General features: G+C 46.7%; 1 protein-coding gene across 20 annotated transcripts in view; it reads left to right on the plus strand.

Moving 5' to 3' along the window:
* The window catches only part of AAK1 (AP2 associated kinase 1), a 109592-nt gene that overhangs the window by 65803 nt on the left and 20539 nt on the right, over positions 1-23250 (plus strand). For 4 of the 20 annotated variants that reach the window (XM_028741152.2, XM_028741151.2, XM_028741167.2 and 1 more), the window contains exons 15-21: positions 292-449; positions 2598-2714; positions 8088-8177; positions 14097-14198; positions 17102-17203; positions 17872-17982; positions 22122-22226. In XM_028741152.2, coding sequence (XP_028596985.2) covers positions 292-449; positions 2598-2714; positions 8088-8177; positions 14097-14198; positions 17102-17203; positions 17872-17982; positions 22122-22226 — 785 coding nt within the window. The remainder of the gene's footprint in view (positions 1-291; positions 450-2597; positions 2715-8087; positions 8178-14096; positions 14199-17101; positions 17204-17871; positions 17983-22121; positions 22227-23250) is intronic. The other 16 variants (XM_028741156.2, XM_077931216.1, XM_028741159.2 and 13 more) reach the window with 14 other exon arrangements.

Raw genomic sequence — 23250 nt, forward strand, 5'->3', positions numbered from 1 at the left:
GATCCCAGAGGTACCACTGTATATTTGAAACAATTGGAAAAGCTTGCAAACACCTTGTTCTGTCCCTTTTTGCTTTGCCCGTGTGCGTGTAAATGGGGGGGGGGGAGTTGCCTATATGAATCTGCGTGGACAATTTTCAGGCTCACAGAGCTGAACAGAACGTCAGAGTCTACCCAGTTGCATATTCAGCACACATTCAACAGCACCTGTAGACATTGCAATGGCGTTAGGAAATAAAGATGGCAACTGAATGTCCCGTTTTTGTTCCCTTTTTGGGGTGGCTTCCTACAGGTCTGCCTCGACAACGCCTTCTGGATCCCCCAGGACATCGCAGCAAAATGTCTACAATCCACCAGATGTCTCTACCTGGAACCCTTTTGATGACGACAACTTCTCCAAGCTCACAGCAGAGGAGCTGCTGAACAAGGATTTTGCAAAACTGAGTGATGGTTAGTGCAATCCAGTAGTGGCTAAAGTCCCCTCAGAGTGGAAGCTGTGGCAGCCTAGGGTGTTGAAGATGAAGGGCCTCCCAAAACTTTCTAGGCTTTTCCTTGAGACCAAAGCTGGCTTTTTTAAAGGCTGTCTTGGTCCAGTGGCGTAAATCAAGACCATTAGAGTTCTCATAATCGGTCAGACAGAGGTCCCATCCCCTGCACTTGATAAATTTCATATTTCAATGTTAATTTGGCACAACATAATTCTACTTGCTGATTTTACTTTCACCTTCCAGGCTTCTGAGGCTACAGAGGGAAACAGCTGTGGTGGCAGTATATGACCATTGTTGGCTGACTTCCCCTGAAATAGACTTGAAATAGGCTTCCCCTGAAATCATCCACAGTGTGATCAGCAGCTGTGGGCCAGTGTTGTGGGAGTCCACTGGCAGTTGCGTTTATACTGTGCTATCAGCCAGAGTTCACTATCCTCAATGCTTTGTCAGAACCATCAGCGGCATAAGATTTTTAAATGCAATTGTTGCATTTCTTGGTATCCTAGTGGCAACCAAAAGACATACCATGTGTTGTTTTTCTCACAGTGCAAAGCTATGCTTGTTTGCTTGGGAAGTATTCTAACTCTGTTCAGTGTGGACTATTCCCTAGTATGTTTTGATGATTGTAGACTGGCACCGGTTTCCTCCCCAAAAAAGCATCAGGAACAATCCTAGTGAGTGTGAAGGAGCAGCATGTGGAGTTTCTGTTTGGCTTAGTTGCTGATTAGTTGTTTGGATTAGTTACTGCAATGCGCTCTACGTGGGGCTACCTTTGAAGGTGACTCGGAAACTACAGCTAATCCAGAATGCGGCAGCTAGACTGGTGACTAGGAGCAGCCGCCGAGACCACATAACACCGGTCTTGAAAGACCTACATTGGCTCCCAGTACGTTTCCGAGCACAATTCAAAGTGTTGGTGCTGACCTTTAAAGCCCTAAACGGCCTCGGCCCAGTATACCTGAAGGAGCGTCTCCTCCCCCATCGTTCTGCCCGGACACTGAGGTCCAGTTCCGAGGGCCTTCTGGCGGTTCCCTCATTGCGAGAAGCAAAGCTACAGGGAACCAGGCAGAGGGCCTTCTCGGTAGTGGCACCCGCCCTGTGGAACACCCTCCCATCAGATGTCAAAACGATAAACAACTACCTGACATTCAAAAGACATCTTAAGGCAGCCCTGTTCAGGGAAGTTTTTAATGTATGATATTTTAGTGTTTTTTGGTTTCTATGGAAGCCGCCCAGAGTGGCTGGGGAAACCCAGCCAGATGGGTGGGGTACAAATAATAAATTATTATTATTATTATTATTATTATTATTATTATTATTATTATATCCTTAAAACTGAGAAACCAGGTCTAGCTCTGGCTTGCAATAAGTATGAATAATAGTAATATCCGGGGGGGGGGGGGTTGGAATATTTCCAAGATATGCTTAGCAACTCATGATGGATAAGAGCACTTAATAACCAAGTCCTTGATTAATTTGTAATGTAAGATAAATCCAGCTCCTTTGTTGGCTTGTTAGTAATAATAGATGAATCAAACCAACTTTTATCTCATCGGGAGATGTTGACATTTTTGTTGGTCGCTTCTTGTTTAGAAATAGCTAAATGTTGGCGCTGTGCAGTAGGCACTTCCCTGTTCAGGGAAGTTTTTAATGTATGATATTTTAGTGGGGTTTTTGGTTTCTATGGAAGCCGCCCAGAGTGGCTGGGGAAACCCAGCCAGATGGGCAGGGTACAAATAATAAATTATTATTATTATTATTAGGCCTGTCAAGAGACTCACGGTGTGCTCAGGTATGGTCTGTTGCTCTGTCCAACAAATTGACCTGCCAGGTCAGGGTGGCCAGGAACAAGATGAATCCTTTCACCACAGGTGGCATCCATTCATCTCCTATATGAGTCATGACAATCGAGAGAACCGCCCCAGACACATGGAAACATCTGGAGAGACCTATTGGACTGGAGACTTTAATATGCATTATAAACCGGTTCTAACATCAAGCTGCTGTTAATGCCTTTCCCCAAGAAATGGCAGAATTTTGTTGTTGTTTCTTATGGTATTTTAAATTATATAAAATATATAAAAAAATAACCAGGTCCTTGGAATTTCAGGTAAGCTTCCAGAGAAGCTGGGTAGCTCAGCAGAGAATCTGATCCCAGGCTTTCAACCAGCTCCTTCAACAACACAGGCAGATGCGTTTGGCTCATCTTCTCTTGCACCTGTGTCAGGTATGCCCCAAAGGGATGTTATTTGCAGCTCCGACCAATTCAATGCAGAAGGTCTTTCCAATGGAAGCAGGCAGTGCTTGTCAGGCTGATTCTGGACTCTGCTTGTGTCTCTTTCAGTTGCCATCAGGGGAGATGGAAGGCAGGCTACAAGTGGGCATTATGAGGGTGGCCAAGCTGAGGATAGGGGAGCACAGGGCCTCAGCTGCAAGTTGGTCAGCTATGTTTGGGCCAGGTGACTTCTATATCCATTACTCCAGCCCAGGTTCCCTGAGGGGGCAGGACCTGTAGTGTGAAGTGTTTGAGGCAAAAGCTGCTGCCCTGTTAGCTAAGCAGAAGGACCAGGTTCTTGGCATTTATGCCAAGCCTGGTCAATTGGGAGGCTTATTACTGCCTGCCATTTACAGGGGTTGGTACTGCACACTCCAGTCTATCCTGTGCCTGGAGAGGACTCCTGGTTCTGGGTAGTTGTTAGGCCAGGACCCAGCCTCAAGCTGTAAGGCTCTTCATTCCCTTAGCCAAGTGCGGGCAGCACCTGCTTCGGAGATGAATCAACAAGTGGAAAAAGTGGGGACCCGGGAAGAGCTGTACTTGATTCCATCTGGAGTGGACAGTTCATTAGTAAAGGTAAAGGTACCCCTGCCCGTACGGGCCAGTCTTGACAGACTCTAGGGTTGTGTACCCATCTCGCTGTACTGTTTTTAACACTGATTGGGAGCCGCCCAGAGTGGCTGGGGAAACTCAGCCAGATGGGCGGGGTATAAATAATAAATTATTATTATTATTATTAGAGGCCGGGGGCCAGCGCTGTCCGGAGACACTTCCGGGTCACGTGGCCAGCATGACAAAGCTGCATCTGGCGAGCCAGCGCAGCACACGGAAATGCCGTTTACCTTCCCGCCAGTAAGCGGTCCCTATTTATCTACTTGCACCCAGGGGTGCTTTCGAACTGCTAGGTTGGCAGGCGCTGGGACTGAGCAACGGGAGCGCACCCCGCAGCGGGGATTCAAACCGCCGACCTTTCGATCGGCAAGCCCTAGGCACTGAGGCTTTTACCCACAGCACCATCCGCGTCCCAGGACAGTTCATTAGCTTCCTTCTAAAACCTGGGTGCCTTCTGCAGGCTTAGAGAAGCTGACCAGCCTAGATCCAGTCCTGCCTCTAATCTCATGGAGTATGATCAGGTTTTTATTGAGTCTGGCTGGTTTCTGGAGCTGCTGGAAGCCCCTGCTGTGTGCTGAGACCATCTTGGAGAAGAGCACAGAGCTTTAAGAATAGTCGGCAAGTAGCCTGAATGTGTGCTTTACCTGCTATATTTTCATGTTAAATGCTAAATGCGATGAGGCAGCAACTGTGGCCCAGAGCTTTGGTGGATACTCCATAAAACACAAACCTGGTAGTTGTCATAAATTCTGGAGTGACTTCAAGATTATGCTACTTAAGCCTTTCCCAATCCACTGTCCTCTAGACATTTTTGGACTCCCATCATCCCAGAACATGGCAATTAGGGCTGATGGGAGTTCCAGGAGCCACCAGTTTGGGGAAGGCTGTCCAACTGCAATGTGCTGCATGTGTGGCTGACTTTGAAAATAGTTTGGGAACTTTATTTATTTATTTATTAAAAACATATCCTGCTTTTTACTATGTAGGTCTCACAGCAATATATATATATATATATATATATATATGCTTTCGTAGATTTTCACGGGTACAGGAATGCAGGTTTTGGTGTCCTCGGGTGTCTTCCCGTGTAAAAGTTGGGGTGTCTAGGCGACGTTTCGACGAGGTCTCACTCGTCATCTTCAGGCTGGTGCTTTCGGCTTCTTGTTACTGGAACAGAGCAGGATCTCAGTGTTTGAGTTCCTATAAATACTGTTGAGGAGGTGTGGCCTCTAATGTTCTTGGGTAGAGAGGAAGTTCCCAGGCTAGTGTGCCTTTTCTTCTTTTGTTTCTTAATTACTTGAGGGATATCTTGAGTGATTTCTTGAGTTGTATCCTGAGTACCACTTAGGTGGGTCATTAGGTGTGGATTAGTTGCTCAAGCCTTTGTGTCTTGACCTCTTGAACTTTGTGAAGAGTTTTTCTGGGAAGATGGTTGTACTGCATTTTGTTGTGCTCTGGCTTGGCTTCGTGTATAGGGGCGAGCTGTGGTTTTGTGGTCTGTGCCAGCCAGATCTGTGTAGGGATTGCAGGGGGGTGCAGCATCCGGAGGTGCCACCATGGTTTGGCTACTGGATGGTATCTGTAGTTCATCTGTGGAGAGGGTCTGGGTTTGGGTCTGGTGTGGTTGATTGGTGATGGCGTTCTGTGTGCCTCTGGCTCTGGTGTCAGTTTTTGTGGGGAGGGCTAATTTCCAGATGTCTGGCAAGCGGGATGTGTCGTCACGCTTGTTCATGTTGTGAGGGTGTTTCTCTATCTCGATGGCTTCCATGATTATTCTCTTGTGGTGATGTTCCATGTTAAAGAGCAATTTGGAATCTGCAAAATTAATTTCGTGTCCTGTTTCTTTCATGTGTTGGAAAAGAGAGGAAGTTTTTTCTTCTTTTTTGACGGCATTCTTGTGTTCTGCGATACGTGCATTTATTCGTCTGTTAGTTTGTCCAATGTACGTGGCTGGGCAGACTTTGCAGGGTATTTCATAGACCCCTTGGTTTTCCAACTGGATTTTATCCTTGGGGTTTCTGAGGATATTGGCTATTTTTTGGTTGGTGCAAAAGGCTGTTTTGATATTGTGTTTATGGAGGATTTTGCTAATTTTATCTGTAGTGCCCTTGATATAAGGAAGGAGGGCCATGCCATTGTTTTCTTCTGTGTCTTGGTTTTTGGGGGGTGTTTCTTTTTGGATTAGCTTCGTAACCCTGTTTTGCTGGTATCCATTGGCAATTAACACATTTGAGAGATTCTGTAACTCAGTTGTCAAGTGGTTTTTGTCAGCCAGGCGTTTGGTTCTGGAGATGAGAGTCTTGGCTACGGAGTTTATTTGTGCAGGGTGGTGGTGTGATTGTGCATGTAAGTAGCGGTTGGTGTGTGTTTTTTTCCGGTAGATAGTGTGTCCTAGGGAGCCATCAGGTTTTTTGTAGATTAGGACGTCAAGGAAGGGAAGTTGGTTGTTGGCTTCTATTTCCATAGTGAATTGTATTTTGGGGTGTAGGCTGTTGAGATGTGTGAGGAAGCTATCCAGTTTTTCCTTCCCGTGTGGCCAAATTACAAAGGTGTCGTCAACATATCTGAGCCAAAGTTTGGGTTTGTGTTCTGACTTGTCTAAGGCATTGGTTTCAAAGTGTTCCATGTACAGGTTTGCGATGACCGGTGAGAGGGGTGATCCCATAGGTGCTCCTTCTATCTGTTTGTATCTTTGTCCATTGTGGATGAAGTACGTGTTGGTTAGGCAGTGCTTGGTCAGGTCCACCCACCTAAGTGGTACTCAGGATACAACTCAAGAAATCACTCAAGATATCCCTCAAGTAATTAAGAAACAAAAGAAGAAAAGGCACACTAGCCTGGGAACTTCCTCTCTACCCAAGAACATTAGAGGCCACACCTCCTCAACAGTATTTATAGGAACTCAAACACTGAGATCCTGCTCTGTTCCAGTAACAAGAAGCCGAAAGCACCAGCCTGAAGATGACGAGTGAGACCTCGTCGAAACGTCGCCTAGACACCCCAACTTTTACACGGGAAGACACCCGAGGACACCAAAACCTGCATATATATATATATATATATATATATATATATATATATATATATACAATGCACAAATTTTAAAACATGAATTAAAGCTCCAAAGTCTAAAACTTCAGGAATTTAAAATCTCGAGAAAAGAAAAAAGGGAAACATCTGAGCAGCATTCAGGGTGCAAAGGTCTACTTGAATAAAACTGTTTTGACCAGACACCTAAAAAACTCAGTTACGGGTGGTGCCAGTCTAAACTTCTTGTGGGTAGGCCCTCTGTAGAGTTGGGCCCACAACATTGAAATATGAGTCGTGCTTCCAGCTTTCAGGTAGTGCAGAACTCAGAGGTCCGCCTTTGGACAGCTGTGGGCCGGTCTTCTCATCTCCTGTCTCCTGAAGCAGCTGCGCTGGCTGCCATTTGATCATGGGACAATTCAAACTGCTGCTTTTGACACTTAGAGCCATAAACTGCTTGAGTTCTGATTATCTCAGGGGATGTCTCCTTGCATTTAAGATCATCTGTAGAAATCCTGCTGAAAGTTCCAGATAAACCATTGCAAGGAGCAGGGAATATGGGATTGTTTTCTATTGGTTTATTTGTTTTAATGTTTTGTATTTTTTTTACGGAGCAGGGTCTTCTGTGCAGCAGCCCCATTGCTCCGGAACTTTCCCCCAAGGGAGGTTCATTCAGCCACAGCCTTCTTGGAGAAGCCCAATGTTTTTCAGAGGGCCTTTGAGTTCTGGCGCTGCTTGCCTCTGCTCTGCTTTTTGAGGGTTTTATCAATTTGATTTTGCCATTTTTATTGGATGGTTTTATAAACCATTATGAAACTTAATGAATAGTGGTATAAAGCTGTCGGTAAGAGTAATAATATAGTACAGTGGTGCCTCGCAAGACGAAATTAATTCGTTCCGCTAGTTTTGTCGTCTTGCAATTTTTTTCGTCTTGCGAAGCACGGTGTCGGGAAAGTTTTGGAAAAGCTTCAAAAATCACCAAAGTCTTTAAAAACCTCAAAAAAGGCTACCACACCGCGTTCTATGAGTTGCTCCTCAAAGTCAAGTCGCAACTGTATTAACGGTGTTAAGAAAAAGGAAACAAACTTGCAAGACGTTTCCGTCTTGCGAAGCAAGCCCATAGGGAAAATCGTCTTGCGAAGCAGCTCAAAAAACAAAAAACCCTTTCGTCTAGCGAGTTTTTTGTCTTGCGAGGCATTCGTCTTGCGAGGTACCACTGTATAGCCATGCATCTTGACTTAGAGACTTCACTCAGTTGCAACACTCTCAAAGAATCACAGTAGCCCTCCCCAAGGCTAACAGAACATATGAATAATGAATTAATCCTCGCCATGTGAACTGTCGAGTTTGGAGAGGGTGGAATGACCTGATGCCCTTGGAAGAAGAGTTGTTACTTTGGTTCTGTGGGTGGTCTACTGTGACCTTGGATCAACTCACCAGTAATTCACTGACAAACTTTTTGGTTGAATAATATCTGCAGCTTGCTGGAGGGGTCCCATGGAGGTGGGAGGGTAATACTGCCGTACCCCCCGATTCATGTGGCAATTAAATGACTTTTCAATGCAACTTTGGTCTGTTTGGCATCTCCCTGTGCTCTGCTTGACATCTCTCTTTCTCTCTTCCTCTCTCTCTCTCTCTCTCTCCCCCCTCCTTCCTTTCCTAACTTCCCCCTTGCTGCTCACCCAGCTGAAAAAACAAAAGATATCTTGGACTCTAGCCCTCCACTTCTGGCTGTTCCCGATCCTTTCATTCCTCTTCCACTATCAGATACGCCAGGTAACTGTGACTTGCATAAACAAGATGTGATTTAGCAGAAGGGATCCCACTCAAAGGTGTTGCTGCCCAAAGTGACTGTTTGGGTGGCCTTGTATACAAATGTCAGTAAGTGAATTCAGATGGTGTGCTATGTTGAACCATTCAGAGTACGACTTGAGAGTCACCTGTTTGCTTCAGGGTGCTTTTTGGAGGCACCTGGATGACAGCAGCTACCAAAGGGGCTCCTCTGAGCACCCTTCTGGTCCAGACTTGGTTCTCAGGTGGGTTGGGTTCAAAGTGGGTTGGGTTCATTTGGCCTTGATCTTTTAAGATCATGGTAGAAAATACATTAGTGGATGTTGTCTCTTAGGTAACCGATAAATATTGGCCTGGCATGCTCTCAGGGACTCATCAGAAGTTACTGGGGTGGGGAGTGTTGCAATAAGGGAATGATGGATAAATCCATATGTACCAGCTGAACATTTTAAAATCTATTAATTCGATGAAAGGTCCCTGTTCTGCTTCTCCTCTCATATCAGTGGGTTTTCATGGGATCTGTTCCCGGTGAATTAATGTGCTTTGGTGTAATCTGGCTTTAATTTTTATTTTTTAAATAGTGCTTTATTTGCTACTCATGTGCTGCAACTGCTAATGGAAATGTAACTGCTGCAAGAAGGACAGAGGTGACGGCAAAGCATCTGTTCAAATACTGAGAAATGAGAATGCTCAAGGCATTCATCTTCTCTTGCCTTGGAATGGAAGGGAGCCAAGTCTCCTTAAAATAAGCTCATGGCAGGCTGTCTTGCTTGATTAGTCATTACAGAGTGTGGTAATGCTTTTAATTCTGTGCACCAGGCACTAGTTCCTCCCCCCCTCTTTTTTCTCATGAGGATGAGCCCTCCCAGCCACAAGGCAAGGTAAGGCCGGTGACTGGTTGGCATGTCCTGTCCAGCATAGTTTCACTGTCAATGGTTAAATTCACAGCCCTTCAAGGAGATTCTCCCTCTCTGGCTGCTGTTTTAACAACATATGCTGCAGTCAAATGAAAGCATGGCAGAACTGCAAGCCCTTCTCTCTGATGCCTGTTATTTCATAAATAAAACGAGGTACTGGTGGTGAGAATGATGGTCAGGCCAATAGCTGTTACATGCAAAATTCTGTTTCTAGAAAATCTCTTTTCATCTCCCCACTTACACCCAGCCCTGCAAAGCAATTTTTTAAATAGTCCTTATAGCTGTATAGACATGCTTGAAAGGATAGTGGGGGGACCTGCTTGCTGATATCTTAGTAGCCACATGGGTAGATTTCCAAAGTCCCACAGCATAACTACCGTATTTTTCGCTCTCCTGGCTTCAGGGATAGCTGCGCAGCCTGCATTCGCTCCACAAGAAGCACACACATTTCCCCTTACTTTTTAGGAGGGGGAAAGTGCATCTTATAGAGCAAAAAAATACGGTACTTCTCTGCTCTTCCTCCAAGACTAGCAAAACCCAAAATAATTTATGCAGTGCAAAAGAAGCATTGCGTGTTTTCTGGATACCAGATTCAGTTTTTTCCTTGAGCTGTGTTTGGATTTCACAGACAAAAGGCATGAAATATGTGCTTTCCTTTCTCCTTCTACAGTTTTAGCCGCCCTTTGTAATGAGCTCCTAAGATGGGATTGACTTGTTTTGGAGAACAACATGTGCCCTTTGGTTTGTTGACACCTCAAAGGTGAAAAACAAGGCAGCCACTTAGAGCAGCTGCTTGGAAAGGCCCCATGGTTTTTAGCCAGCCTTTGCCAAATTGGTGCCCTCCAGATGTTTTGGACTGCAAGTCCATTAGCCCCAGCCAGCATGGTCATTCTCCCATCAGCTGCAGTGCTATCCAGCTGTGCTGGCTAGGGCTGATGGGCGTCGTGGTCCCAAAACATTTGGAGGGCACTAGGCTGGCAAAAGCTGCTCTTAAGCCTGGTATTCTGAATGTGCTGTTTGACGGGATTCTTACTAGATAGTTTTTCTTCCCCAGCTGATGTCCAAGGAAAAGGACTATGCTGCTGTGTGCTTTATTGAAATAGCTGTCCTTTTCTTTCCTTCCATGGTTGAAGAGTGAGTAACATGCTCAAAAAGCCTATGGGGTGGTTTTTTGTTTTGTGCATCTTGATTATTCAAAGTGATAATTAATAATGGTTGAATTGCATTTTGGGAGAGTTTCTTTTTTCCACCCTAATTAAGGATGCCTGCTGTAACTTGTGCACTGTTTGTTTATTTTTGGATGTTTAGCCAGGACATACAGACAGCGTGGGGTGGTTTTAAAAGAGAAGCCCAGGTGGCAAAAGCAAATATTTTTATCCCCAAGGTCACTTGCTGAAACAGCTCCACCTGACTCAACCGTGCCCAGTGCAACCTTGCGCAAGGGTAAAGTAATACTCACATCCACCTTCCACCTGCTTTGCAAAGCTGACAAAGGGAGCAGCAGCCCCTGAAAACCGATGGGAATAAGGGGGGGGGTGGAGCTTGCAACAACTTTCTTCTGTTGCCTTTCCTTCTCCTCTCCGTGTGGAGGAGGAAGCCCCTGTTCTCAGCAGGAGCCCTGTGTTGTTGTTTTTTATATCTTGTAGCTGTTGGTATTCATCTGTCTTGAGAGACAGTGGAGTGCACCTCCAGGGGTGAAGTCAAACAACACCGCTAGCAGCACTGATGGCCTCCCTGGGGCTCAAGCCTGGGCAGTGTTTATGGAGGTCCTGGATTGCCCAGATGATAAGACTCCCCTCTTGGTCTTACTAGTGTGGTCCAAAGGAAAGCCGAGCAATAGGTTTGGCACCAGTTTGGCTATAGGAGTTGCTGGGAGGAGGCAGACAAGGCACCATCCATCTGCCTTAGGGACTCCACCCTGGCTTTCTCCTTAGTCTTTTCTTCTCCTGAATCCCAGAAGGCAGCAGAGGTTTCGGATCAGAGTTTTCATTCCCATAATTCCCAGGTTGATGAGCCCCACCTGCCCCTCACTTCCCTCTGCAGCACATGCAGAAATCACGTTCTTGACCATTGGACCCACTCATCCGCCAGAGCCTGTCTTCACATATAGGTGAAGTCCCTAACTCACTATGGGTTTGAGGCCCATTGGTTACCCTCACCTGGTTTAGCCGTTTTTTACATCACTTATTTTATTATTATTTATTTATTGCATTTGAGGACGCGGGTGGCGCTGTGGGTAAAACCTCAGCACCTAGGACTTGCCGATCGTCAGGTCGGCGGTTCGAATCCCCGCGGCGGGGTGCGCTCCCGCTGCTCGGTCCCAGCGCCTGCCAACCTAGCAGTTCGAAAGCACCCCTGGGTGCAAGTAGATAAATAGGGACCGCTTACTAGCGGGAAGGTAAACAGCATTTCCGTGTGCTGTGCTGGCTCGCCAGATGCAGCTTGTCACGCTGGCCACGTGACCCAGAAGTGTCTGCGGACAGCGCTGGCTCCCGGCCTATAGAGTGAGATGAGCGCACAACCCTAGAGTCTGGCAAGACTGGCCCATACGGGCAGGGGTACCTTTACCTTTACTATTTATTGCATTTATATCTCACCTTGTTCTCCATGGAGCCCAAGGTGGAGTACATGGTCCTTCCTCTTTAATCTCATTTAATCTCCATAAACAACCCTGTGAGATAGGTTAGACTGACAGCCAAGCCCCGCCCCGCCCATAAATGAGCTTCATGGCCCAGGTCCTACTCTGACCACAGCATCACACTGGCTCTGATAGGATATCACTGTATGCATTTGTTCAGAAGCACAGCCCATTAAGCTCACACTCCCAGATAAGTTGTACGCTAAGGCTGCTGTCGTATTCACCAGGGAGTGGGGAACTGAATCTGGTCAGCAGGCGGGATCCAAAAGTCTCCCACCCCACAGGGTCATCCCACCTGTCAGTGCACATGAGGTCAGGTGCTTTAACTTCAAAGGGAGAATTAGCACATTCTAAAATGTGCTCCCAATTCTTCCTTTCCGGCTAGAATTCTGCACTTTTTGAATTTGTTGCTGCAGGTCTAGTGCTGGATTACACCAGTGGCTGGAAAAGAGGAATCAGTATGGTTTTTTTTATTCCCATGTCCATTTTAAGATCCCCCCCCCCTTTCATGCAGATCCTGGCTACTTAAATGTGCATGCACACAGCAAATCAGCCAGAGAAAAATTTGCACACAGCTGTTGAGAGATTCAAAGCCCTCTTCATGCAAATCTACTAATTGCAGTCCTCCAGGAATATAATTTGCATAATGCATAATTCATTTTGTCTTTGGGGGACAAAAGGCCAAAAGAGAGAGAAAGAAATCATGTTGGCTTCTGGGATGTGAGAGTCCTAAATAGAGAAGTCAAGCCACTTATCACTGTGTGACAATGGCAGATATTCAAGAGATCTTGGAGACAATAATTGCACCTGCTTCTGCTTGAGTGTAAATGAAGGGAGGTTCTGGCTTTACTGCACCGAATCAACTTTGGGAGCTTCTGTGCACATTATGGGGATGGTGCAAAGCACTGAAATTAAACAAGAAGCTCTGAAATGCTGCACCAAAGCCTGTGCCCTGTGGTTGCCATGCTGGCTGGGATTGATGGGAGACGTACTTCGTACACCTGGAGGGCATCAGGTTGGGCAAGGCTCCCCCGTGGCATGAGGTCCCAGGTCACAACCAAACATCTGCCATAAAACTGCTGCAGCAGAACATGCAGGTTGCTGAAAACATCCCTGCCAGATTTGGAGGGAGAAGGGACATCTATAGGACTTTCCCCTACACGTTCCAGGGAGTGAGACCACAGAAAGCACACAGCCCAGAATCCCACTGGACAATTCACCCCTGGCCTTAGGCATTAACTAGGATTAATTCTTTTCTTTTGGCCACGTGCAATAAAAGGGGGGCAACGATTTGTAGGATTTGTGACTCATCTTTCTACGATGTAGCTAATACCATGCATGGTTGTTTTGCAAAGTTTTTGTGAACTAACCACAGCACTTGCACAGAAACAGGAGCATGCAGTTTACAGGTCTCTGTGTTTCATGAATGCCTTTGGGATTCTGCAGCTCTCCTTACGCACAGAAGTGCATTTGAGCCGTGGCCTGCTGGTACCCATTCCTGAAGACTTGGAGTCGGGGAGGGCGGGAGAAAGTTACTAATGCCAATGATGTGCTTTTACTGTTCCTTCTCTCCGTGTTGATAAGCTGAGAGAAAAGCTCTGTGTCTGTGTCTGGTGGTGGGGCAGCTTCAGATGAAATGTGGCCATTTGAGATTTTTGCAGTCCTAACACCTCCTTCTATTCCTTTACTGATTTTCTCCTTCTATCATTTATGTTAAATGCCCGCTTCCAAACATATTCCAGACATCATCAAGTATGACTGAGCCTAGAAAACTGAGCACTCTTAAGAGGTTAATTGAAATCCTACATTTTAAAAATCCAGTGTGTCTCCAAAAAACCCCCACACTCAAACTAAAAGGAACAGGCAATGCAGATTGATTAATTTGTATAGTTTAGCTTGGTGCTTTGGGTTGTGTGTGTGTGTGTGTGTTTGAAAAGGAGTCAGCAACAATTCTGGGCCAATTCTCCACTGGCTAACAAGATGTTTTAGTGCAAGGATGCTAGAACATTCACTGTGATGAGCCAATTAAATGGGACACCTTGGGGAGGTTACAACAAGTAAAAAAAGTGTCTGTGGTCTTGTTTCTGTTTATGTGATTCAGTTATTAAAGGAAAAATCCAGGGCCCTGACTTTTCAGGTTGTTGCATGCTTAACCAAAGGATCCATATCTGCAATTAAATGCATATATTGGTGAAAATAACCCTGATAGAAATCCTTTAAATGTTAGGTGCGTTGTTGACCTTGTTGAACAACTGCTGTTCTGCTTTAACCAATTTTTTGTGATTTTTGCTTTATTTCTTTCTGCTTCTCTCCTTCCTCATTTCCTGCTCTCTCCCCCTCCCCTGCTAGAAAAACTGATTGAGGGCCTCAAATCTCCTGAGCCTGCACTCCTCCTCCCTGATATCCTGCCTCTCGCTGATCCCTTCGGTAGCACCCCTGATGCTGTGAATGGTAAAATCCTGAAAAGTCTCTCTGGCGTGTTCTGTCCTGCATGTTGACCCACCAGCATTGCATGTTTTGAACCGTAGCAAGCATGTTCCCAGAGGTCAAGCCAGCCAGAGCCCACAAAAAGTGACTTTGGGAGACAGAGGGTCATAGGATGTTGTTCAGTGTTTGGAATTCACTAGCCTATCGCTGAGTCTGCGAATCAGACATGTGAAGTTCCTGCACCCTTGGGCATCACCGCCAAACCATCCCCTTCCCTTGTTCCACTAATTCTCCGCTTTCTGTAATCTATCACTTCTTCCTCTCATTTTTATCTTTCCCCAGTGGGAAACTCAGGCCAGATCTACATGTGCAGCAAAAATGGGATGGTAGAATCCTGATGTGAATGGACTTCAAATTATACAGGGGGGCACAAAAGGCTCATTCACTGGGCAGACGTGGGGAATCTTTGGCTCTTCAGATGTTACTGAACTTGCAGCTCCGGTCAGCGCTAGCAAACATGGTTGATGGCTAAGAATGATGGGAGTTGTAGTTCAGCAGTATCTGGAGAGCCAGAGGTTCCCCACCTGGGGGGGGGGGGACAAATTATTGGCTGAGCTCAGATAAACAGAAGTATGAGATTACTTTACTCCATATATGCCCACTTGACCTCTTTGATTGGCAAAACTGGCATTGTTACAGGTGCCACATAATACGTGTCCAGTGTTCGTAAGAATTTGAAATTTTAGTGTGGCAGCACTGGATCTCCCTGTCTGTGGATATCAGGCAGGTGCCTTCACTGTATTCTTATCAGCACTTGCTAAAAACATATTAGTTTAGGCAAGTCTGTCCAAGTATATAGAATGCCAATGCAAATTGTAATCTGTTTCTCTATACCATGCATAATTTTATATGCTTCTAGCATGTTGTCTCCTACTCACCTTTTCCCTAAGCAAAAAAGTCCCAAACGTCATAAGGGAGTCTCTCCATCCCCTTGATCATTTTGGTTGCTCTTTTCTGAACCTTTTCCAACTCTACAGTATCCTTTCCAAGGTGAGGCAACCAGAACTGTACCGGGTATTCCAAATGCAGTAGCGCCATAGATTTACTTAATTGTACTGTATTATGATACTGGCAGTTTTATCTTCCGTTCCTTCCCTGGTGATCCCTAGCACGGAGTTTGCCTTTCTCACAGCTGCCCTACACGGGGTCGACATCTTCATTGAGCTATCTACTATGACCCCCAAGGTCTCGTTCCCAGTCATTCACCTACAGTTCAGTCCCTATGAGCTTATACGTGAAATTAATATTCTTTTTGCCCTGACGTGCATCACTTTGCACTTGTTTACATTGAATTGCATTTGCCATTTTTCTGCCTATTTCTTCAGTTTGGAGAGGTTACTTTCGCAGCTCTTTGCAATCTCTGTTTTACAGAGCCTGAGCAATTTAGCACTGTCAGCAAACTTGGCTACCTCACAGCTCACCCCTAACTCTAGATGGTTATGAGCAAGCTAAAAAGCTCAGGTCCCAATTCTGATCCCTGAGAGACTCCACTTTCTACTTCGTTCCATCCAGAGAGCTGTCTATTTATCCCTCCTCTTTGCAATCTACTAACATAACCCACCCCTGATCCACCAGAGGGCCTCACTTCACCCCCCCTCCCCACTTTCCTGCTCTGAAATGATGCGTCCACCTATTTCTGCTGTGTTTCTTCTTGCATCCTTAGAAATGGTTTGGCGTGCCTGGGTCTCTCTTGCTCTTGAGGAGCCTCAGTGCTTTTCTCCTCAGATTTTTGTTTCTCTCTCCCTCATTCTTTCCCTTGTTCAAAGGCTTAAAAGCCCGGGATACAAAACACCCTCTGGCCCTTGCAAGCCTAAGCTCCCAGAGCATCCTGAATGGGCCCAGACAAGACTGGCTGGCTGGCCTAGTCCATCCTCTGGTCTCCCTTGTGCCATACCTTCCCTTCACAAAGCTGAGAATTAAATTGGGGTTTTTAAAGCTGTTGCATGTATGGGATAGCCATAAATATATACCTGATGTTCCTTTTCCCAAAATGTATCTTGAAAGGTGCACTTAAGCCACCAGTGTTGCAAGCACATCTTTTTTTTTCACTTCAATGCATGCCATAATCCTGGACACTTTTTGAAAGCTAAAGAGACCCTTCCTAAGCATTTTAAGTAGCAAATTATTTCCAGCTGCCTAATGGCCGGAAGAAGAAATCGAACCAGCTACTGAAGTTTCATGGCATGTTAAAGCCAAGCCTTATAATGAAACTGAATCACAGGAGTCTGGGCTGCATGCTTCCGTTTTTGAGACTTGTCTACATGTGTTAGAAAGCACATGGGGGCAATAAGGAACGTGAGGCTGACAGGCTCCATCTGCTCATCCCTAGCAACGAGAGAAGATCTGCTGTACAGAATACATCTGAATATCACAGCTCAGTGGGCAGGGCCAGTTGCCCAGGGCGTCCCCAGGGACCTGCTGCTTGCACCATCTTCGCCTGGCCATAGGGTCAGGTTGAAAGAACCCCTGCAGTTGTCCCTGCCCCCATGATTCTGCATCCTGGAGGGGGCATGGAATCTCCTCCCATGGCTGTGGCATTGATGCTGTCAGAGGTACGTCTGGAAAGGAACCTCACTGACACTCGGAAGTTTGGGCTTGCACAGGTCTACCAGTGTGCTGGGTCTTTCTTGTTCTGTGCTTTCCTGGGTGGCCAGGGATGCACAGTTGTGCCGATGGGAATATCCCTTTGAAAATCACCCTCAGACTAAACTGACATTTAGTAGTGCAATCCAGGTGTTGGAATGTCTCTGCCTGCAGTAGGATGTCCAGGCCTTAGTGTTTCAGGCTATGGCCTTCTCTTCCTTTCTTCCTCTCCTGAACCTCACCTAACTTTGGCTTCTGCTCTGTTCCTTTGTGCCTTCGGAAAGGAAAAGCTGAACTAACAGTTGAGAGTCTCATCCCGGGCCTTGAGGCTCCTGTGTCGCAGCATATATCATCGCAGACAGACTCTGTGGCTTCAAACAGAGCAGGTTGGTGGGGGCTTGAGCTCAGGCGGGCCATGATGTCAAGCTGGTGACATCATGATGAAGAAATGGGTGGGCTTCTGTGTCTTACATTCTCAGCACTGGGGCATTGTCTGCAAGCTGAACTTTTCTTTAGAGTGTTAATTTGAAATTTTAAAAAGATCCATACACCTTCCCTGGGGTGCATATATATATGCACAACCTCTCTCCAAATGCTACACATTTAAATAAGGCAAAGTATTAAACAACATAACATTCTGCAACCTGCAGCCTTGGCATTATCCACACCACGCTCTCACAGAGCTAACAGATTAGAATCCGTCTCATCTACAGTTCAGCCCAGAGTGCTGTAACTGTAATCCTCCTATCACATTGAATTTCAACTCCTTAAAATCCAGAGCTGTTAAATAAGCAGCAAGGCATCTCCCAAAGCCCTTTAAGCTGGTATTTTTAAGAACACCACCACCACCTGAAATCAATTTATTTGTTCAGAGGCTGCTTGTATATGCCGAGTCCTTTCAAAACGACTAATTTTGTCCCCACTTTAGCCCAGGATTTTAAAAACTGATGCATTCAAGCTCAGGATGAGTTGCAAGCAGACACCTTGCCAGGTGTGACTGCTAACCTCCTCTTCTCTGTACTGTTTTCTTGCTTGCTAACCGGGGGACGATCAGATTCTGTCACTGGGGAGGACTCCCTGCTTGACTGCTCTCTGCTTTCTAATCCTGCTGCTGACCTTCTGGATGAGTTTGCTCCTTTAGCCGTTTCAACCCAAGCTCACAAAGGTAAAGTACCATTAAGTGTTCTGTACAAATGGGAGAGGAGGTTGGGGAATGGGAGAAATGTCCAACATGAAAGTGGTGGAAGCATCTGTGTTAAAAGCTGTGGTGGTCCCTGTGTGCCAAGGTAGGATGGTGGTTCAATTAGCAGGGGGCTGTTAGTTCCAAATTATTTTTGTGTGCCAAATGACAATGCCTTGATTTCTTCTTTCCTGGGTCCAGTGTGATCTCTTAACATGAGTTTCTGGGGGCTGGATGGGGGAGGAGCAGAACCCCTACTTTGGCACGCCCTTCCTCTGTCTTTCTCTTCAGATCCCAGTGCAAAACTTCCTTCTTCCACGAACATTTTTGTTATAGCTCTTTCACAGTTGATGCAGCTTAGTGGCCAAGTGTTTGAGCTACAAGTTGGGCTCATAGGAAGTGAGCAATACACTATTTCAACCACTCCCAACCTGGTGCCTTCCAAATGTTTTGGGCCGCAACTTCCATCAGCCCAGGACAGCCTGGCCATATGATTCTCAAGCTGACAGGAGCTCTGCTGTGCTGCCTGGAGATGGTGGACACTGCAGCTCAGGCAGGTTGAGGTGCCAAGTTGGGAATGGCCATGCTATATGCCCAGCCTGGTCTGAAATATGGGCTTCAAATTTGCTGGCGTTCCTTCAGCGCTTGCCTGTGGAGTTCTTGCTCTTCCTCTCGTCTCTCCATCCTCACTCTCTAAATGTAAGCTGCTTGTGGGGCAGGCCCACCAACAGAGGCGAGCAGCTGTAAACCTCTGGCAGTTGAATCCTTTGGGTGTAATCTGATATCGAGGGCTGCGTGCCTGTGCGCCACTTGGTTGTGTCAGATGTTGCTTCTCAGCATCGTTTGTTTGTGTTACCCTGTAAAGAGCAGGGTCTTTTCATTGGTGGCTCCCTGCTTGCAGAATGCTCTCCCTGGGGAGGCTCGCCTAGCACCATCATTGCATATCTTCAGGTGCCAGGCAAAAAGATTCCTTTTTAAGCAGGCCTTTTGCTTTAAACTACTTATGACCTTTTAGAGAGGGTGGGATATTTTAATGTATCACCTCCCTCCCCAGTCTTAATGTGTGTGGGTTTGCTCTGGGTCGCCATGACACAAAAGCAACTAATACATTTAACAAATAATGATGATGGTGATACGTGCCCTGGATGCACATGGCTAGCACTAAATAAATTAATTGTCCTCTTGGCACATATGCAGTGCTTTAGGAACGGCTGACCGCTGCCATGTGTGTTTCGCAATGTAGCTTCAGGCCTTTGGGAATGAGCTTTCCAAATCTGGCCTGGTCCCACCTCCCCAGCCCAGGCTGGCCATTGGCTCTGTGTTGGGCAGGAAGGGATATAAGGACTTCTTTCCAAGCTGAGCCTTGCTTGAACATAGGAGGAAGTGAACATAGTAAGCTGCCTTATACAGAGTCAGACCATTAACCTGTCCAGAATTGCCTATGCTGACTTGCAGCAGCTCCCAGCCCTATATGGAGATGCTGAGGATCAGAGGCACAAGTGCCGCGCAACAATGGGGGGGGGGGGGTTTCGTCGCATGCACGTGACATCACACGTGCAACACCCCCATGTGATGTCACAAGTGTTGGAAGGAGACCACGAGGCCCAGTGAGGCCCTCCGTCGCTGCAGGGAGGCCTGGCAAGGCCCATCCCCTCAATATTTTTTTTGGGGGGGGGGTCAGCCCCATCACTGCATACTTTGGGGAGGGGAGCTGAGCTGTCCTCTGCCCCATAGAGTTGGCACATATGCTGGAGATGGAACCTGGGACCTTCTATATTCAAAGCGGCTGCCCTGCGGCTGAGCTATGCCCTATTCCCTTGAGCGACCAGATCTACTGGAGCTCCAGCGCATCTTGCGTTTCTGGCCTGGCTTTTTTTACCCCTGGCTTGTTCTCTGCTCTTGCCTCCTAGTGGGGCTCTTTGCCCTTGCAGCTCTCAGTTCCTGGCTCACTCCACACTGCCTGCACGTGGCCCCGGTGAGCTTTACCCACCAAGTGGCAGTAAGATACTCCTCTTGGTATGGGCTACATCTGCCTGGAGTTCTAGTATATCAGCATCTTTTCCTGGGCATATGAAGCATGAGCGACAAAGGGAATTGTTATGAGCAAGAGCACCAGTTTTAAGTTTTATCAGTAGCTGGATGTGCAGTGAGCAAGTGCAACGGGAATGGATCCATGTTGCTTCCACTGGAGTAAGAAACAAAGAGTGATTTACAGTTCTAGCTTGTTCTAAACATTAGGATGAGGTTTCTGAGGATAGGAGCTGTTTGCTAGTATAACAGCTAACCTCAGAAGGTGGTGGACTCTCTTTCATTGGAGGTTTCTAAATAAGGATTAGATGGCCATCTGTCAGGGATTCTTTAGTTGTGGTTCCTGCATTGCAGGGCGTTGTACACTAGTCTCTATATATAACAAAAGAATTAAAATTGGAGACCATCAACTAGCCATTATGGAAAGATGTCTTGTTAATTCCGAACATTAGCCTGGCAGAATAGAAGAGTTTTCCGCAGGTGTTTAAAGATTGATTCAGAAGGCACCTGCTGAATCTCTAGTGGCAGGGTGTTCCACAGGACAATGTTCTGTTTTGAATTGCTGTCAGATGAGCCTTGACAGCTTGCAGGATGACCAACAACGCTCTTGCAGATAATCTCCGTGATCAAGATGGGATAGAAGGGTTTAAGTGGCCCTTAGGGCACCCTGGACCTAAGTTGTTCAGGGCTTTGTAAATTAATACAGGCCCCTCAGACCTGGCTTGGCAGCAGATGAGCTTAGTTAGGGTTAGGTTAGGATTCTGTTGTTCTCTATGTTGGAATCTGGGTGTGGGAAGAAGCGAAAGTGTATGACATGAGTGGGAAAGGTGATCTGCTTAATTTCAAAATAAGCAAAATAAGGCAGGGAAAGGGGTCTGTTTGTGGTCCTCCAGATGTTGTTGGATTCCAACTCACTCAACCCAGCTAGCATGGTCCATAGTTGGGGGTGCTGAGAGCTGTAGAATATCTGGAGCTTCCCCATCTCTAAAAGAAGTCCAGGTCATTTTCTGGCCTCCTCTTGGTGGAGGTAGAAATTAACAATCTTTGTTTACAAGTTGGGGGGGGGGGATGTTACAGACCTTGCATTTCTTCCACTCAGTAGCACTTTTGAAAGCAGATTTGATTCCTTGGAGAAGTTGCCTTACTCTTGTGTGGGTGGGTGTGGGTGTGCGCGCGCACAAACTGTCTGAAGCTGGTATGCTGAGTTTCTTCTAGCATCACCTTATGCCACTAGGAAGCTCTGCCGTTGCAGGACTACTAAGTGGCAGCTGCTTTTGCTGGGGGTTTGCCACTTTTCAAAAGTGACTCGAAGGGATCTCTTGTCAAAATCTGTGCCAGAACTGAAACCACACCTGACAGCTCTGGGCCAGCCTGAAATAACCCCTTGCCCTCCACTGTGAGTGTCTTGGGAGCATGTGGGAATATCACTGAGCTCGTGGCTTGGAGGAGGAGCCCTGTTTTCCACAACTGTGGCATCTCGAAGGGGGTGGTAGACTATGTTTGCCTTCACAAACGGTGATCCCACCATGAGTCTGCGTTCTGTGAACCGCCCTGAGACCTCTGGGTATAGGGCGGTATACAAATTCTTTACAAAATAATAATAATAAGTCTGCCAGAGGCACACACCCTTCTGGTGGAGCAGAGTGTTGCCTCATCTGAACCAGGGCTTGGGCTTCTCTCTCTCTTCACTGCCTTTTCTCGTGCCTTGTGAGATCAGGTCCCTGGGAACGTTACTAACTCTCTAACGCAGCCTGGCTGCTTTCTTTCTCACAAAACTGCCTCTGCCGCTGCTTCTGTTTATTTTTCATGTTTATACCTCGCTCTCCTTTTTAACTCGTAACAATTTAAAGCTCCACCTTCCAACCTTGCCTTTCCTCGCCTGGTGTGTCCTCCAGCTGTTTGGGACTGTGATGGGAGTTTTTCGACCCAAACAGCTGGAGGACATGGCGGGTTGGGGAAGACTCTCCGTCCGCTAATCCTTCTTTGCAACAAAACACATGCAGCTAATGTTGTTTTGGTGGTTTCTAACCAGCTTTCTCTGCTCTATCTTTTTGCTCCTTTTTAAAACTTCCACCCCTCCTCCCATCGTGCTGCAGAAGATACTAACCTGATCTCTGGCTTCGATGTCCCTGAGGGCTCTGAAAAGGTGGCAGGAGACGAGTTTGACCCCATCCCTGTGTTGATATCCAAAAATTCACAAGGTAAGCAGGCAGACTGGGGGTGACTTGAGATTTTAAGGCAGTGTCTTTCTTTATGGTAGCATGTATGGCCTGAAACTAAACCTGAGGCTCAAGGCTTGCAGGGTCTCCATGCCTGAGCCCAGTCTTCTTCAGCTTCCATAGTCTTGGCAGCGCTGGGCTCCTTTCAGTTCCCACTTGTTGTGACAAGGACACGTTGAGGAGAGGTGAGCATCCCAACATCTTTAGTAATAAGAAAATTATTTTGGAATCTGGCATAATGGTGTTACTGCCCTAAATTTCCTGATCGTAAAGGGGCGGGCGGAACTACCTCTAATCATCTCCAAAGGAGCCTTGTGATTTAGAACCAAATTCCAGTATTCAAGATTTGGTTAGGCTCCCACCAGGGGCCTATACCAACCCAATGAGATTAACAGTTGATTTCCATCACTACTCTATGGCCAGTGGCGTAGCGTGGGTTGTCAGTACCCGGGGCAAGGCAAGTAATTTGCGCCCCCTAACCCGTGGATTTGCGCCCCCTAACCCTAACCCCAGATGTTGCGCCCGGTGCGGCCGGCCCCCCCCTGCACCCCCCACGCTACGCCACTGTCTACGGCTCCTTCCACTACCACGCCCTCTTGGTTTAAAAAGCAGCTTGCAACGTAACATGATTAGGAGACAACCACCCACCTTGTGCCCATGGAACTAATCCTGAGGGTCTTTGAATCCTGACCCAGAGTTCACTGCTGGGAATAGCTATAATACAAGCTTGGTTGATTTGTGGTGGAAGGAATCAAGGGGTAGGTCCTCTTGGCCAGGTGACCCATTGGATTTACAGCCCCTCTCTCCCACGCACTGCCATCCTGATTTTTGACCGGGAGTTTCAGTTAGGCCCAACAGCACAGAGTTATATTCTAAAACACAGCACACCTTAAAGCTAGAGAGTGTATTGGGGTGCTGGGCTGCAGTTGAACATTCTGTCATAAAGGAACGCGGGTGGTGCTGTGGGTTAAACCACAGAGCCTAGTACTTGCCGATCAGAGGGTCG

This window comes from Podarcis muralis, chromosome 7 (assembly GCF_964188315.1).
Source record: "Podarcis muralis chromosome 7, rPodMur119.hap1.1, whole genome shotgun sequence".
Taxonomy (NCBI): Eukaryota; Metazoa; Chordata; class Lepidosauria; order Squamata; family Lacertidae; genus Podarcis; species Podarcis muralis.